We start from the raw sequence: 15,402 nt of genomic DNA, 5'->3' as shown, positions 1-15,402 counted from the left end.
TGGTGTATTTACTGTAACTGGCTCTTCACCACTAAAAAGCAATCCTTTGAAGCTTTTAGTCAGTTTTCCATCTAATGAATGCTGAGCTACGTTTGATCTTGTGCTTGAAACGGAATCATTGTTGTAAGGGTACATGCAGCATCTGGCAGTACATTCAAGAGACCATTAATGATTCCAAGTCATTTCATCTTCAAAAAAGTCATCCATCCATGCTGAGACACCACCAGAAACAGTTTAGAACAAAACTGCTACGCCGGAGCACTGATCATATACTGAGAGGGACATTAAATTAAAAAAAAGTTATGTAATACCTGAGAACACATGCATAAAATAAAGCTGTGTGGTTTTCTACATCAGTCGTTAAAATGAGTGACACAGTTTTGCTTCCTCTCATATCTGCTATAGGACGTCAACTTGAAAATAATCTGCTCTGGAGATCTCAATGCACTGTGAACATAGTAATAGACTTTTACTTGGATATACCGCTGTTGAATTTGTATTCAAGAGGAGTGAACGGAGCTCAGAGGGGCACCTGTTGACCTGTGTCATTGGACTGTACGTCAACCAAGTGCCAAAAACCACAGGGAGGAGAGATGACAAACATCGAAAACCGTGTTTGTTTGTTTTTAATTAAAATATAGCACATGGTCCACCTGCACTTCCTTCCACCTACCTGGCACCCCTGGCATACAATATTTACTAATCTCATGAAAACAAATACATTTTGTTAGCATGCATCTTCTTCCCCAACACATTAAACTAAGAAAACTTCAAAAACATCCCCGGAAAGCTTACTTTTCTAGTAATCTGCAGCCCTGACAAAAGTGATGTGAAAGTGATGACTCAGCAGGCTTTTAAGCAAAAAAAAAGCAAAAAAAAGAAATAAAAAAAGCCTAATGCAAAAAGAGGGAAAACAGCAATTTCACTTATTCATCTAAAAAATATATAATTTTTTGAGCCCCAGAACTTGACGGCTTATGTATCGGAAGTAGTTTTTCAAAAACGTATTCTGATTACAGTAAATGCCACAATACTTGAAAGAAGATAAACTTGAACTACTGGCCATGGCTGCAGGCTCAAATAGTTAATATCGTACATGAGAAGTTCACACAGGGATAGGCCAGGTGTGTTGGGTTCAACATGACCGCAATGCTATGACTACTATGCATGCTGTTAACTCACACTTAAGTAGTTGCTGTGCCTTGCCACTGACTATTACAGACAGCTTCTCACTTCAGTTATTGGAATTATTGGTAAGACAGGTACGACCTGCTTTGAATTTTCATTTTCCCCCTTGCTCCTTTTTGAAATATATATATATAAACATTTTTTAAATTAACTTGAAGTAATCCTTTTATACACCACTGATTATTGCAAAGGCAACACTATACATAAAATTAGTGGACGTGCACTTTAAGTTAGAATAATTTGCTTAAAGTGCATCTACTTTCATGGGAAAGAGTTGCAAACAGCCAAACTCATTTTTATTCCCGATGTTACTAGTGGCTTCAGGTGAAGACGGGCAATTAGGGAAACTCCCGCAGAGAGTTAATGATATCTCTGGGTCATTACGTTAGGGCCGCTGCCTGAATATTTAATCGCTGCGGAACTAAATTATGTAACCGAAGCTGGTTATACGAAACGTGCAGTGAGTTTGCAACGGTCGCAGTATTGCAGTACTTTGCAAAGCTGTTGGGGACTTCACATGAGTTTCCTTCATGCAACGCCACGAGAGAGGCGTATGGTAGATGTGCAGTGCCATGGCATTATTTTTCAAAGAATCCTCACTTCACTTTTATTGCTCAAAATGTTCGCACAGTATTGTATATGTGTTGTGTCCTTAGTCCAGCGAGCATGTCTCCAGGCTGATGACGACAACAATAAACGCTGGGTCTCTGAGGGAGAAAGGCAAGGTTAGATAGTGTTATTAGCTGAGTAAAAGAGGAATCTCCTTTCATAATGGGCCTTTTCAAAACACAGAGGCCTGCTCTAAGTTTACAGAGATTCCTCCAAGGTTTGGCCTAATTCAGGTCTTCTGTTTTTTTCGTTGCACCTTTCAGGTGTTAAATCTAGGTATTTATTCATTATCATTACAACCCACCAAGTGAAATAATGTCCTCAAAATGAAGGCTACATGCAAATTAAGCTCAAATGTGCATAAAGCACGTCCTTAAACTCAAGGCAAAATGTCTGAGGCACTGAACTGCTCCAATATTGATTAAAACCATGAACACAAAGCATGTTTGAAGACCAAAGACCGAACCATGACCTATGCACTGACTGATCTCTTAAAAAAAGGCACAGCAGGTCCAGGAGTCTGCTCTGTGTGCAGTGACATGGTCACTGATGGTAACCCAGACACAGGACGGAGGAACACCATGACATTTAGAGTCATATTTGGCCTTAGTGGTTACGGTCATCTCTTGCGGTGCCCCGTGATCTGCTTAAACTGGGGAGTAAGCATTCCTTAAATAACCATAGCGCCAGCACAGACCAACCAGGGTCACGCAGTGAAATCCCCACCCAGGCTCTGTTACTTCCCATGCCATTCCCATAGGGGATGATTTAGGGGGTATAAGCCAAAGCATATAGCTTGTCACCCTAAGTGAGGACCCTCATCTGCATAAAAACATTTGGCCATCTAATTTTTTGTTTTGTTTTGTTTTATATCTTGTGGCAAAACCAAACTGCAATCTCAGTAGTTCTGACAATCCTGTATCCGTGATGACAAGCTTTTCTCTCCAAAACAAAACACCAAGTCCAGTGCCAGGCACTTACTCTAAGCATTTCATATCTTATACATGCAACACACAAAACAATGTGGTTTAAAATGAATGAAATGCAGAATTTATTCCACAGGACAGATCGGAGTAGTTGGGATGTGATGGCTGAAGAATACAAAAATCAATGCTCAGAAGAAATCCTACTGCGTAATTCATCACAAATCACTTAATGTCCATGTATAGATTTGACATTTACTTTGACTTTTTTGGACCGTTTAAAACCTAAACTTAAATTAAAATGCTGAACACTGAACTTGTACAACCCCAGGTGGAATTTAAATAAAACCCAAAATGTCATGAATATTGACAAAACTTTGCGGTTCACTTGCAAGCGGTGTTTAATTTACATTTGAAACAATCCTTACAATTGCTAACCTTTTATGTTTGTGAAAAGTATTCTGAGGATTTAGAGATAGCTGCGTCTCAGTAAGAATAAAAATGGAACCTCGTCAGAAAGTGAATCACACTATTGAAACTGTGTTATCCACTACCGTGCCAAAACAACAGTCACCCAGAGCTGAAATTAAAATCTTCTATCTGAACTCTCCACAATCTTCAGCTTGATGACGCTCACTTGCCTTACTCACTTCCTTGCTTATGTCATAACCAGCAAAAAAAAAAAAAAAAAGGAAAAGTGAGTCTCTGGCCTGCCAGTCCCACAGCAGGAGCCCCAGTTCACTCTGTCCTCAGATGTACCAACAGAGCAACTCAGCTGACACTCACGTCTCATGCAGGAAGCAGTGAACACACTGAACTGTTGCTACCTGGTGATCAACAACATCTGTCATTTAACTCACACTGGAATGTGACCAGTAAGCCTCACGAACTTCTGGTTCTGCCACAATGCGGAACGTATGTAGTCACTTTAAAATGACAATTAAAAGTTATTACCATTTTCCTCTCTGAGCACGCATCTGCTGTTGGGTGGCGTCCAGACTCTGGATTACCAGGAAGCTAAAGGCATTCAGCTCCCCTAAAAATCCACACCGAAAGCAATATCTGCCCGAGTTGCGTCGGTGGCATGTGTTATAATTAGTGCTGCCAAATGATTAAAATTTTTCGTCAGAATGATCACAGGGTTGCTGTAGATTTCATTTCGATTAAACATCATTCATTTTTAATCTATATCAATCGCGTTTCATTTCGCGTGAACAAACAGACTCAAGAAGGAAGGAAATATATATATATGCACTTCACGGGTTTATAAAACATTTCAACAGCTTCGACACACATTTCTCCATATTAACGTGGCCCTGTTCCTCCTTTTTCAGCAGCTACTGAGACAAACTAACTTGTTGACATTGTCCGGGAGGAGAGCTGAAAACTTCTTATTTACTATGTTGCTGCAACTGAGAACAGTGTCTCACACAGTGACCAGATATTTGCCAGCCAGCATTGCCAGCTTGTCTTTGTCATGGTTCGTCTCAAACTGGGTGACGCGTTGGCCAAAGTACTAGCAGAATCCCCGGCTAAAGTATGTTTCGCACTGATGTGGTATTTTAAGCTGGAAGTGATTCAGTGAAAAGAAAACTCCTTCTTTTCATGATGGATTAACTTCAAACTTTAACAGCCCTAGTTATAATAAAACCTTCATTTTCTCTCTGATTAACTAAGGTTAATTTGAGGGAATTGACACTCTACACCAACGTACTGGACCAAAAATGCACATAGCTTCAAACTCTCTGATGAACTGGATTGTTTCTTTTCATTTAGATATATTGTTTTCCTCTTTTCATGAAGTACCATAAAAACAAAGAGAAAGGCAGATAAAACACAGTCCTTAAGCTTCTATGGAGTAACAAATCTGAACAACAACAAAAAAAATTATTCTCGTAAGAAGTCTTTGTCGGTGGGTGTTAGAAATTTGGGCTGTATTAGTTCAGTGTTTTATCTTTTTGCTCTGCAAACTAGTCATGACGTCGTTCTTCAATCACTGTCCGAATTTCAACGTTGTACTTTTCAAATATTCAAAGTTGGATCTAGTAGCTCTCATTTATGTAACATACACCGATCAGCCACATCATTAAATCCGCCTGCCTAATGCTGTGTTAGTCCAACACATGCCACCAAAATAGATCTAGCCCACTGACGCATGGGGTCAGCAAGACCTGTGAATGTGCCCTGAGCAATTAGGTCCCAAGATGCTTAATAGGATTGAGAATTGGGGCATTTGGAAGCCAAATCAGTACCTTGAATTCTTCATTAGTTTTTGAATAAGTGTTGCATTACCCTGCTGAAAGAGACCAAAGCAGGCCAGGATTCAAGGTTTACCAGTAAAAAATTGCCAAATTGCTGTATATTCTGACAAACGGTTTATCTTACTGTTGCCACCATTAAAGTGTTCATCAATTTGCTTTTTTTTTTTTCTGTTGGACCAGATCACAGGGGCCAGTTTTTGCTCTCCGTGTGCATCGGTAAGCCTAGAGCACCCACTGCCAGTTCACCAGTTGTGCTGTATTGAACCGCTTTTTGTGGTGTGAACCGCTTCCATTTGGACACTTTGACCTAATAATCTAGCTATCACAACATTAATCAGATCCTTATTCTGTCCATTTTCCTGCCTCCACAACATAAACTTCAAGAACTCACGTGTTGCCCGATATATCCCACTCCTCAGCAGGTGCATTGTAACAGCATAATCAGTGTTCACCCATCAAGTACAATCCTGTGAAATACACTTAGATATGCAGCACACCGACGCATGACTACAACTGGTTCAACATATACTCATCGTCTGTAATCGTGTGAAGCTGCTAACTACGCTGAAGCAAAAGCTTTACATAATTATGGTCTTTCTGTTTCATTGCATCTCAAATAAATAACAAAGTATTGTCACATTTTACTAGTAGCCTTTCCAAAGTGACACAAACTGAGATCTTCTGAGCTGCTGACTACAGTGATAAAGAATTCTCTTTTCTTATTGCGATACCTTTCACACCAGAAGCCAAATGCTTTTTTTTTTTTTAAATACTGGTTCCACTGCAGCATCTGACTTATCATTATACTGACTATACTATAGATTTATCACTGATATGAACCACAAACACAACTGTTGCTTCTATATCCTACACATAATATGTTACTCAAGACCCATCAAACTATGATAAGGTTGAGTAAGACTGCAACGCCCTTCCTAACAAGTGCATTTTAACTGTAAAACCACATTTCAGCGTCCCCTCCTGCCATGTATTTATAAGCTCAGTGTGCCAAAAAGACGGCCAAATTCCTGTCCATAGTGTGCTGATGATTTTTTATTTAGTTTTTGAATATTATTGTACCTAATGACGTATCAATTTCTCATATCCTAGTATCATGTACCGTTGTTTCTAGGCTTATGTGCAGCATGTCCACTTTATTTGGATGCAGTTTATGTGTTTGCTTCTGCTGCTCTCTTCTCCTCCTTTCCTCTACCCCCTCATTCATTTCTGTCTCCCTATCTGGCCAGCCCCCCTCCTCCTCAACATATTAGCCGGTTTCTGCACAAAGTTTTTCTCCCGTTAAAAGGGTGTTTTCCCTTTCTTAGTCTTTGTTCTGGGTGTTCAGGGGTATGGGTTCTGCAAAGCGTCCCAAGACAATGTGGACCGTCTTCCACACTATGCAAGTCAAATGAAAACTAAATCAAATTTATAGAACTAGAAGAACAATACCAAACCTTGGTCGTATTTCTATCAACAAGAAAAGCCTTATTTCTGCTTTAATTATTTTTTATTTTACCTGAAACTTTATGATGATTTGTTAAAGCAATGGAAGACTCGTCAAATCAAAGATATGTTTTGGGTAATGTAAAAAGTTGGATGTAGCACTAATTGCTCTTGTTTTAACACATAAAATGACTAAAGTTCTTCTGAAATTTGCAAAAGAATTTGGCAAAAATCACAACTTAAACAAAAGCTGTTCATTGCAGAAACCAAATATGAGAACAGTACTCTAAACAAACAATCAGGCATAACATTATGACTACCATCCTAATATTGTGTAGGTCTTTCTTGCCCCTCCACAACATTTGTGACTAATCAGAGAATGGACATGGGCCTTCTGAGGGTTTATTGTGGTGTCCAACAACAGGGTGTTGTTGGTGGAGGTCTTTGGGTCCTAATGGTTGAAATGAGGGCCCTAGATGGATCATCGCAGATACTTGATCAGTTTGGGATCTAGTGAATCTGGAGCCAGGTCAACACCTTGTGCTGCTTTCATGTTTTTGAGTTGTTCCTAAAGTGTTTTTGTGTGTATCCATGTGTCAGGCTGCATCCTGCTGGGGATGACTGCTGCCATCAAGGAGTGTCATTGGTTTGGGGTTGATGAGATGCCTGGTCTGGTCTAGGTGGGTGGTACAGATACCAGGACCAAAAGTTTCCCAACAGAACATTGTATTGTCACAAGATGGTCAATGTTATTTACTTCTCCTGTCAGTGGTGGCTGATCGGTGTATCTAAACAACAAAACTCCTTAAAAAAAAAAAAAAACACCAGCGACTGGAATCTTTGCTTTTTTAACTACCATAGCAACATATGTCGAGGAGCCGAGTGATTCTCCTATATGACGATTTCTTTCATGTGTCTAATGAGCAGTAAACACTCTTCCTACAACTAGTAGTCACCAAATCACCTGTCACAATTTGATTGTTCTGGTTTATGGGCTGCAGTAGTGCTTTACACAGCCACTGAAGTTGGAGATAAGGCCCTTTCCTCATGGCCTGCCAGGTTTTCCCTGTCAAATATTTATAGAAGCTGAAACGTTAGACGGCCACCAGCAGACTTAAAGCCAAGCCAGCAAGAAGAGCCATTTCAGACAGCAGGCCCTGCAGACTCTTATTTAAAAACCAGTTCCGACTAAGAAATGAGTTCAACCTAGTGTTTAACAACGTGGAGGAGATTTTAATGTTGCGAGGCGAACAGGAGTCTTTACTGGCAGTGAAGGGGGTTGGGAAATTAAATCTTTCGCATGAATACCGGGTACTTTTCCAGTAAATCCATGAAGCTGTCGTCTTGAAGCTAGGCTCTCGCTGAGATAAAAACTTACAGACAAATCACTGAGAGGAGGACGAGGCTTGTATTTCCAACAGAAGCCGTTGCCATTGTGTGTAGGCAGTTGTTGGCTAGTTCAGCTAGCTGGGTTTGCCCAAAACATTTTGACAGCTTAACAAAGTTTCTGGAAACATCTGTTCACAACATGAGTCGCCCCAGATCCCCAGTTAAGATACGGCTGATTTAGTAGAGCAAGTTATCAACACCCAAGTTTAAACTGTTGCGCCAGTTGAAACAAACACACTAATGTGATGAAATACAACGAACGGGGCTCTTCATCCAGTAGCGCCGAGATTGATCGATGCCCGAGTGCGGCGTTCACCACCAGTCGGTGTGGAGTCTGGGTGTAGCTGAAAGACTGCGCACACCCAGACCATCAGTCAGTCAGCCTGCCCGAAGGACCAGCTCAACTATACACTTCTCAAGCCCAACGAGCCAGCCTGCCGAGGCTGAGTACGGCAGCGTGAAGGCAGCAGCAGCAGCAGCAGCAGACGGAGCGGGGACCGACCTCACTCTGCCTGTCACACAGCACGGACTTGAGCCGCAAACCGAAATGTGTCGGTAGTCGAAAGGGTCCTCTTACCTTGCCGCTTTGGTAGCCCTCGAACGCCCTCAGCGCGCTGTCAGTGAGTTTAACGTGAAAGACGGAGACATTGCTGCCGTTGCTCACTCTTCCACAGGACAGTCCGTAGCACTGCTCCTCCTTCAGCGCCGCCATCTTGCTACCGTTCCCACCACGCGCACGGACGCACTCTGTCGTAAACCGAGAACTCCCGTCGCTCTTCAGTGAATATTCAATGAGCGGTCACTGACGGCGGAGGCACCGGCACCAATGAAGCCCTGTATAGCCACATGTTTAATGTCAATAAATAAAATAATAAAAGGAAATAAAAATACATTTACAGCACGGCATGCGCGACTTCATAATGGAATATTATTGTTTAACTGTTTAACGTTACAGTTACGTTGTAATCATTTTGTTTTTATTTCGACTTTTACTACTTATATTAAAACAACAATATAAGCATCAGTTATTGTTTTTTTTTTGGTATATATATATCTATTCCACTTTCATTTGTGCAGTTATGAATGTCTGATAAAAGTATGCATTCCTCGCAGTATGTAGTTAACCAACATTGCCCATCAATGATGCGTAAGAGCGGGGAAACGATAGGTCATCTGATCACGTCAGCGGTACGTCAACGGCTGGAGGAAGGAAATAAACACAGCAGCTTGGGGATATCCAGAAAGCCTGGGAATGTCCAGCTGTAAACACAATTAAAAGGGGAAATGCTGAATATATAAGAGATGTCAGGGACTGTTGTTTCTCTGAGGACAGCCACTGTACAAGTATTCATTCCTGAGGTTTAATGGGCGCCTCGTACAGGCATTACAGATCAGTAATGGTGTTTCTAAATCAACTCTGTTATAATCACTCATAAATACAGCAGAGGATCTGTAAATGTTGATGGACCAGGAGCATCCGATTAATTACTTGAAAACTGCATTTAAGACAAACTGCATTTGAGATAAAATCAAATACATGACACAAAAAGTAAACTGGGTTTGATAAGAGGCTTATTTTATTGGGATGAATACAAAATTAACAAATACGGTGAATGCAAGGAATGTTTTCTGATCACTTTGTTTGTCAGCAAATCTTTATGCAACTACACTGAAAAAGCCACAGATTTGGTGCAGTCACATTTATGGTATGCGGTGTAAGAAAGTGAAGATCAAGAACAGGGCCAATAAATAAACATCTAAAGTAACACAATTTAAAGGAAACTTCACTGGCAAAGAAACAAAAAACACATCCAACGTTGTAGTTTTAAGGTTCGCCCTTCAACATTTGGTCATCATCAGAAATTGAGGTATGATTTGCTAAAATAAACTCTCATTTCCTACCCACCAGTCCAGGTACCGTTTTCTGCCCTGGTGATAAGGTAATAACTGCATCTCAAAAGAAAGAACAGAATATCTGCATCAGCTAATGATTTAAAGTGTGCATGTATCGTGACCATAAATGAAAACGTCCTTCATCTTTAAACTGTAGCCCAACTCAACAGTTGTACCATATAATCTTACTGTACACTACCATAGTTTGTTTGTGTTGACAGTGTCCGAGTACTGCAGATTCTCTAATATGTTATGAGGTGTTTCTTACACATTTTATCCTCCATACATGGACACAATGGCAGTCTTTAAACAAACTTCAGCATATGTGTGTTGGAATGGACATTATACATACAGAAGAAAAGGTGAACATTATAAATTAGGTAGAAAATCTAGGATAGTTTCATTGCAACACTTTAAACGAGAGTTTGTACCTCTGATCACTCATGTCGTGTAGTGTACCTGTGTCTATACAAAGAGCGAAAGGGAACGGACACACCAGGTTAACTAGCCGTCTCAAAGTGAAATTACGTCTCAGAGATAATTTATATTAATTTAACTGAGCAACCTGAGACATTAAAACTACAGGGCAATCATAGGACCGTATCACAATAGCTATTTTTAAATAAGAAAAAATACTTCTGAGCTGCTCCTATATGAATCTATTTTCAATCATTTTTCATTTCAAAGCTCCAATAATCAGTTCTCACCAACTACCAAAGACAAAGAACAATGGCATCAAAAGAAATGCGTTGGGTGATGTGATAGATATGCATAAACCTACACATTTGCAGGTTTGGAAATGCATTTCTCATTTGCAGTAATTGATGATTTATTATTTGTCACATAGAGTTCTCAAACATAGCAGAGAAAAGAGAGCCACAGTGAAGAGGCAACTGACCAACTGATATTTCAATCCTCTTTGACCAAATGTTTAGGCTCTCCCATTGCATGGTAGTGGTCAGGCCATCACTACAGGCTGGCTTCAGTTTCTAGCAGCTATGACAACGGATAAAGCTACACCGCCGATGGCTACTGCAGTGGCACCAAACAGCCACTTCCAGCTGAGACCCTGGGGGAATAAAAGGAGACAGCACATGTTAATTAGGTTGAATAATATCATGACACGGTGAACACCTCAGAAGCAAGATATTCATCTGACATAAAATAGTCACACACTACTATTATTACAGATCGCTCATATAGAATTAATAAAAACGTATGGGTGTCTCACCCATGAAGCCTTGGCCCGGTGTTTCTGCGTGCCACTACTGCTGGAGGGGTTACCCAGCATCTTCTTATACATGGCCTGCTCTGCACCCCTCTGCTCTGAGTGCTTCTTCACCAGCTTGGAAAGCTCTGCGTGGATTGTCTGTATAGGAGAGATGCCAGTCAAAAATGTGAAAAACCCTCTTTTGTCTACCAACGCTGTCATCCTGACATGTAACAACGATGTGGAAACAATGTTGTGCTACTGTCTAACTGCGCGAGTCTAATTTCCTTGAGGATAAATATGCGTCCGGACAACAACCTCACAACAGACACAAGTGGCCACTGTGCTGTCTGGAAAAAAAGGCTTTTAAAGACCAAAAAACAGCCAACAACCAATCATCGCCTTTGACTGTTCCAGCTGGATTAAGATATTTTTTTAAAATCTCAACATAAATAAAGTTACCCTGACATTTAGCCCACATGTCCACACAATTATTCTAGGATATGGGTGTAATTAGGGCATCAGGAGCCGCCACAAGTGCAAAAAACGCAGGCAGTCAGTCAGTGCCTGCAGAAGGAAACGATAGTGCGTCATCTTGTCACTTCATGACGCCCTCGCCATGACCGCCTTATTGATTATAATGAGAGTGTCCTAGTATTGTCACTGAAGCACACCCACTGTTACTGCTGTTAGAACACTGGGTTATTTAGGGAGTCTTTTCATTATTATAAAACTTAAAAACAAAACTATTTTAACATTGAAGCAACAAATCGGGCACCCATTGGGCATGTGTTGGCATGTGTTAAATATACACTAGTGAGTCAATCATGAAGTGACACAACGCAAAAGGGAGCTTTGGTGCAAATACCTATTTACTCAAGATAGGCAGAGATTCAAAGACGTCAGATTCCCAACTACACGCCCACTTCAGCTAAGCTATACTGTTACAAAAGGCAGTGGTACACTTATTTTAGACTTTATGTGTTGGCTGAAAAGTGGTGTGCAGGCCATGTGCTGTCTGACAGATTGGTGTAGGACGGAAGCGGGGTGTTCTGGGCATGAGTACCATGGTGCAGCAGCTGATCCAAGAAGCCCACACAATTAACGGAGTTCTGTCAAATGGCCTTGTGTAGCCAAGGAACCACATGTACCCGGTTGTACAAGCGGGAGAGCAGAAACGGTGGCTGGGCATTAGATACGGCTGGGGTGCAGGGCGAACCTATTTACAGCAACAACATGAAAACAGATCCTCCGAAAAGATGAATCAGCAGTCCACCTGACCTTGCTACAAGCTGTGTGATGTTTTACCCTACAGCACCATCTACTGGCCAAAAGAGCAGGCTGCCATTTCCCTACAAACAGGTGGTTCACTAAACAAACAGTGAGATGGGGTCAGTAGTACCTTGTTGCTTGGTTCCAGCTTCAGTGCTTTCCTCAAGGTTTTAATGGCTTCTGTGTATTCACCTTGCAGGGCCAGTACCTAAAGCGAGAACACATAACTCATAAGATATCGAGCCTTACAGAGAAAAACTGAAAGAACTACAACAATGGATACCTTGCCCATGCGGAAAAGTGCTTTTATGTTTTCTGGCTGATGTGCAAGTGCTGAGACGCAAGATTTGAGTGCGGCATCGTAGTGGTCCAGTTTCAGCTGAGAAGCAGCCATGTTGTTTAGACATTTCACTTTCACGTCCATCAGCTCATTCTCCTCCTCAGGGCTAATGTCAACTGCCATAGAAGTACAACAAATAAAAAAAACTCAATAGTCAAACCTTCCAGAAGTGTATCATTGTAATTAAGGCACTGGTTAAAATAAATGAGAATTTACATCTTTTTTGTTTTCACCTTAGACAGAACAACCCAACTAATACTATAACAGTGACTCCTTTACATGCATTTTACCTTTAGAGCTAGACTCTGTTATCTGCAGGGCGATGCTGTATGAGTTGACAGCAAAAGCGTAGTCCCCACGCTGATAATGGACATTGCCCCTCTCCCTCTTATGACTGGCCAGGGCAATCTTTTCTAGCGGAGGCAGAAGCTCCAGGTCCGGAGCATCTGTAGCATCCAGCAATTCCACTTCTAAGGATAGCTCAGCATTTGGGGGAACCTCAGGTTCAACACTGGAGAGGAGAAGAAACGATGCCACGTTTAGAAATTCGCTAACAGACATTACTCAGGATTACACAAGAAGAATTTTAGCCGTCATATGTTCCAGTTGGGAAAGCTTGTTGTTGTTTTGTTCAAAGTCAAGAGAGGGAGAAAGTAAAGATTTAACTTTGAAATGGCAGCTCTTGTGTGACTATATTTTTGAGCTTCCTGGGCTAACACCAGGTCAGGTATGTTAAAGCACTCTCATACCTTCCCCGGGCACCATATGCGTATTTTGCATTAGTCTGGATGAGTGCTTTCTCCCCCATTTCCATGAGCTGCACCGTCAAATCCAGTGCCTAAAATCAGAAAAAATGTAAACAACAGATATTTACAATGTCCCACTAGTGGCTGTAGCATAAAGCAATCCATCAAAACAGAATTTCATGTATATGTGTTTTCCACCTCTTAGAAACATAAACAAACTAAACAAGGTTTTACCTGGATGACGTCACCATCTCCCAGAGTGAAAGAGAGGTCACTTTGCTCCTCTACAATAGTCCCGTCTTTCAGGTATGTTTTAAGAACAATCTTTACATTCTGTCCTTTCTGTGGCCGACTGTCTCGCCCTTTCCCTGCTTCCAGGACTTTTTTCTTCAGCTGGTCATTGCCTGAAGACACACATTAATTTAAGTTGCAGCACAGATTATTCTCCAGTGACTGTGGGGTGAATGGTATTGCAGGACAGTGTGTGGATTGGATGGATGGATAAAGCATTTTACACAGCCCCACACAAAACAACTTGCACTGTCTGTTCTGACACCTCTCTAGCAGAACCAGCATTACACTTCCAACGATTTGAGCTACAGTAGCTTGTCTCTTAGATCAGAACACATATGCATCTGTGAGCTTTGTTCATCCATGACAGTGTTGCTGGTTCATCACTGCTTTTCCTCCCTTGACAGGTACTGACCACTGCAAACCAAAAACAACCCACAAAGAGCAGCAAATTTATCCCACAGACTGACCCTCATGAAAATGAGATGATCTGCGTTATCCACTCAACCGATGACCATGACCTGGTGATCAAACTGTTATAGCTGATGGTGTATCTGTTATGTAAAGGTGCATTTGTAAATTACCTAACACGTCCAGCCAGTCATCAACTTGACCTGGAGGATCAGGTTCTGACTGATCAGTCTGTTTCCCCTTCCCGCCCCCAGCATCTTCCAGAGGAGGGGGGTCATCGTCGTCAATGTCTTCTTCGTCTAAAACCTCAAAGTCTTCCCCGCTGTCCAGCAACAAGGTCTGTCCAGTCTTCTTGGCGGGTGGTGGACTGTCGTAGTTATCTGACGCGTCCATACTCTCCTCTTTATCACTCATTGGTTGAGCTCTAACAGAAAAACACACACGTATATATACATATCGTTTAAAAACAGCTCCTGAATGATGTACCCAACCCGGAGTTAGCAGAAGCCCAAATCAGTCTAGAAATGTTCATTCACTGCTCGTGACATTGTCCAGCTAATAACTATATGATGCTAACATCTAAAATGAACACGACTGCTATCCGAAACTGTCCAGAACTACAGCGGTCATTGTTTTTAACATGTATACAGCTAGAGTTATAAAACAAAGTCACATGAGCTACCACTGTGATTCTCGCCACGCGTTTCCCGAAGTTTCCAACAAGGTATCCTACTGTTGTGTCCTAGAGCGGCTAGCCGACTACTGCTAACCAACGTTAGCCGAGAGAATTGTTTGGCATTAGCAAACTAGCATTAGCTCAACTCTAGCCAGGAACTGTTAGTGAACATTAAGTGAATGTTTATGTCTTGTCTTGCGATTAACCGCTGCTTATATCTATTCCAGGCGAAGTGCCGCAAACTAAATGTGTGATGTATATTTTTTTTTAATCTAAATAGTTTGCCTTAATGGTTTACCTTTTAATATGTCAATGAAGAGCCTTATTTTGGTCTCGTGCAGCCTCCCTTCAGCCGACAGTGGTGAAGTCAGCTTGCTGTTGGTGAACAGGCCACCAGTGTAGGGAGCGTGTGTTCGTGCATATACAAAACCAAACTGACTTCGTCGCAGTCTCTTGACATCAAACTGTTTCCTGTTAACCTTGAGCTCCTGTCCTGCGGCTCCGGCTTGTCTAGTGCGCATTTTAGTGCATCTTAATGTCAGTCGTTTTACCAGACAAGCAACCAGAGGACGGCCGTTTTATGTATTTTTTATTACATCAGTTTAAACATTGACTACATTTAAAAGCAAATATAAATCGAAATACTTAAGAAAATACTTGAAAATTCCAAATTTCAACCCTAGACAGGGCATAAGAAGACCTTTTTTTTTCATTTTTAAGGAGAAAATATAGATGAATGAATTTACCATA

The 15,402-nt window shown here is 41.3% G+C and overlaps 2 protein-coding genes across 3 annotated transcripts in view; both read right to left on the bottom strand.

Moving 5' to 3' along the window:
• The window catches only part of ell (elongation factor RNA polymerase II), a 35,313-nt gene extending 26,704 nt beyond the window's left edge, over positions 1-8,609 (bottom strand). The window contains exon 1 of the mRNA XM_047587041.1: positions 8,391-8,609. Coding sequence (XP_047442997.1) covers positions 8,391-8,525 — 135 coding nt within the window. The 5' untranslated portion in view covers positions 8,526-8,609. The remainder of the gene's footprint in view (positions 1-8,390) is intronic.
• Positions 8,610-9,368: 759 nt separating this feature from the next.
• fkbp8 (FKBP prolyl isomerase 8) lies at positions 9,369-15,107 on the bottom strand. 2 transcript variants are annotated; one of them, XM_047587939.1, is made up of 9 exons: positions 14,951-15,107; positions 14,150-14,400; positions 13,509-13,678; positions 13,278-13,366; positions 12,819-13,039; positions 12,472-12,644; positions 12,319-12,396; positions 10,938-11,075; positions 9,369-10,775 (listed from the first exon to the last, which is right to left on the bottom strand). In XM_047587939.1, exons 2-9 carry the CDS (start codon positions 14,388-14,390, stop codon positions 10,689-10,691), a joined length of 1,197 nt encoding a protein of 398 aa, XP_047443895.1. In that variant the 5' UTR covers positions 14,391-14,400; positions 14,951-15,107; the 3' UTR covers positions 9,369-10,688. The 2 variants fall into 2 exon arrangements, with proteins under 2 accessions (XP_047443895.1, XP_047443896.1); XM_047587940.1 differs by lacking the exon at positions 14,951-15,107 and adding an exon at positions 14,659-14,776.
• Between the last annotated feature and the right edge of the window lie 295 nt (positions 15,108-15,402).

Source organism: Mugil cephalus, chromosome 6 (assembly GCF_022458985.1).
Source record: "Mugil cephalus isolate CIBA_MC_2020 chromosome 6, CIBA_Mcephalus_1.1, whole genome shotgun sequence".
Taxonomy (NCBI): Eukaryota; Metazoa; Chordata; class Actinopteri; order Mugiliformes; family Mugilidae; genus Mugil; species Mugil cephalus.
The sequence above is the reverse complement of the archived record's forward strand: the minus strand, read 5'-3'. Positions and strand labels throughout refer to the sequence as shown.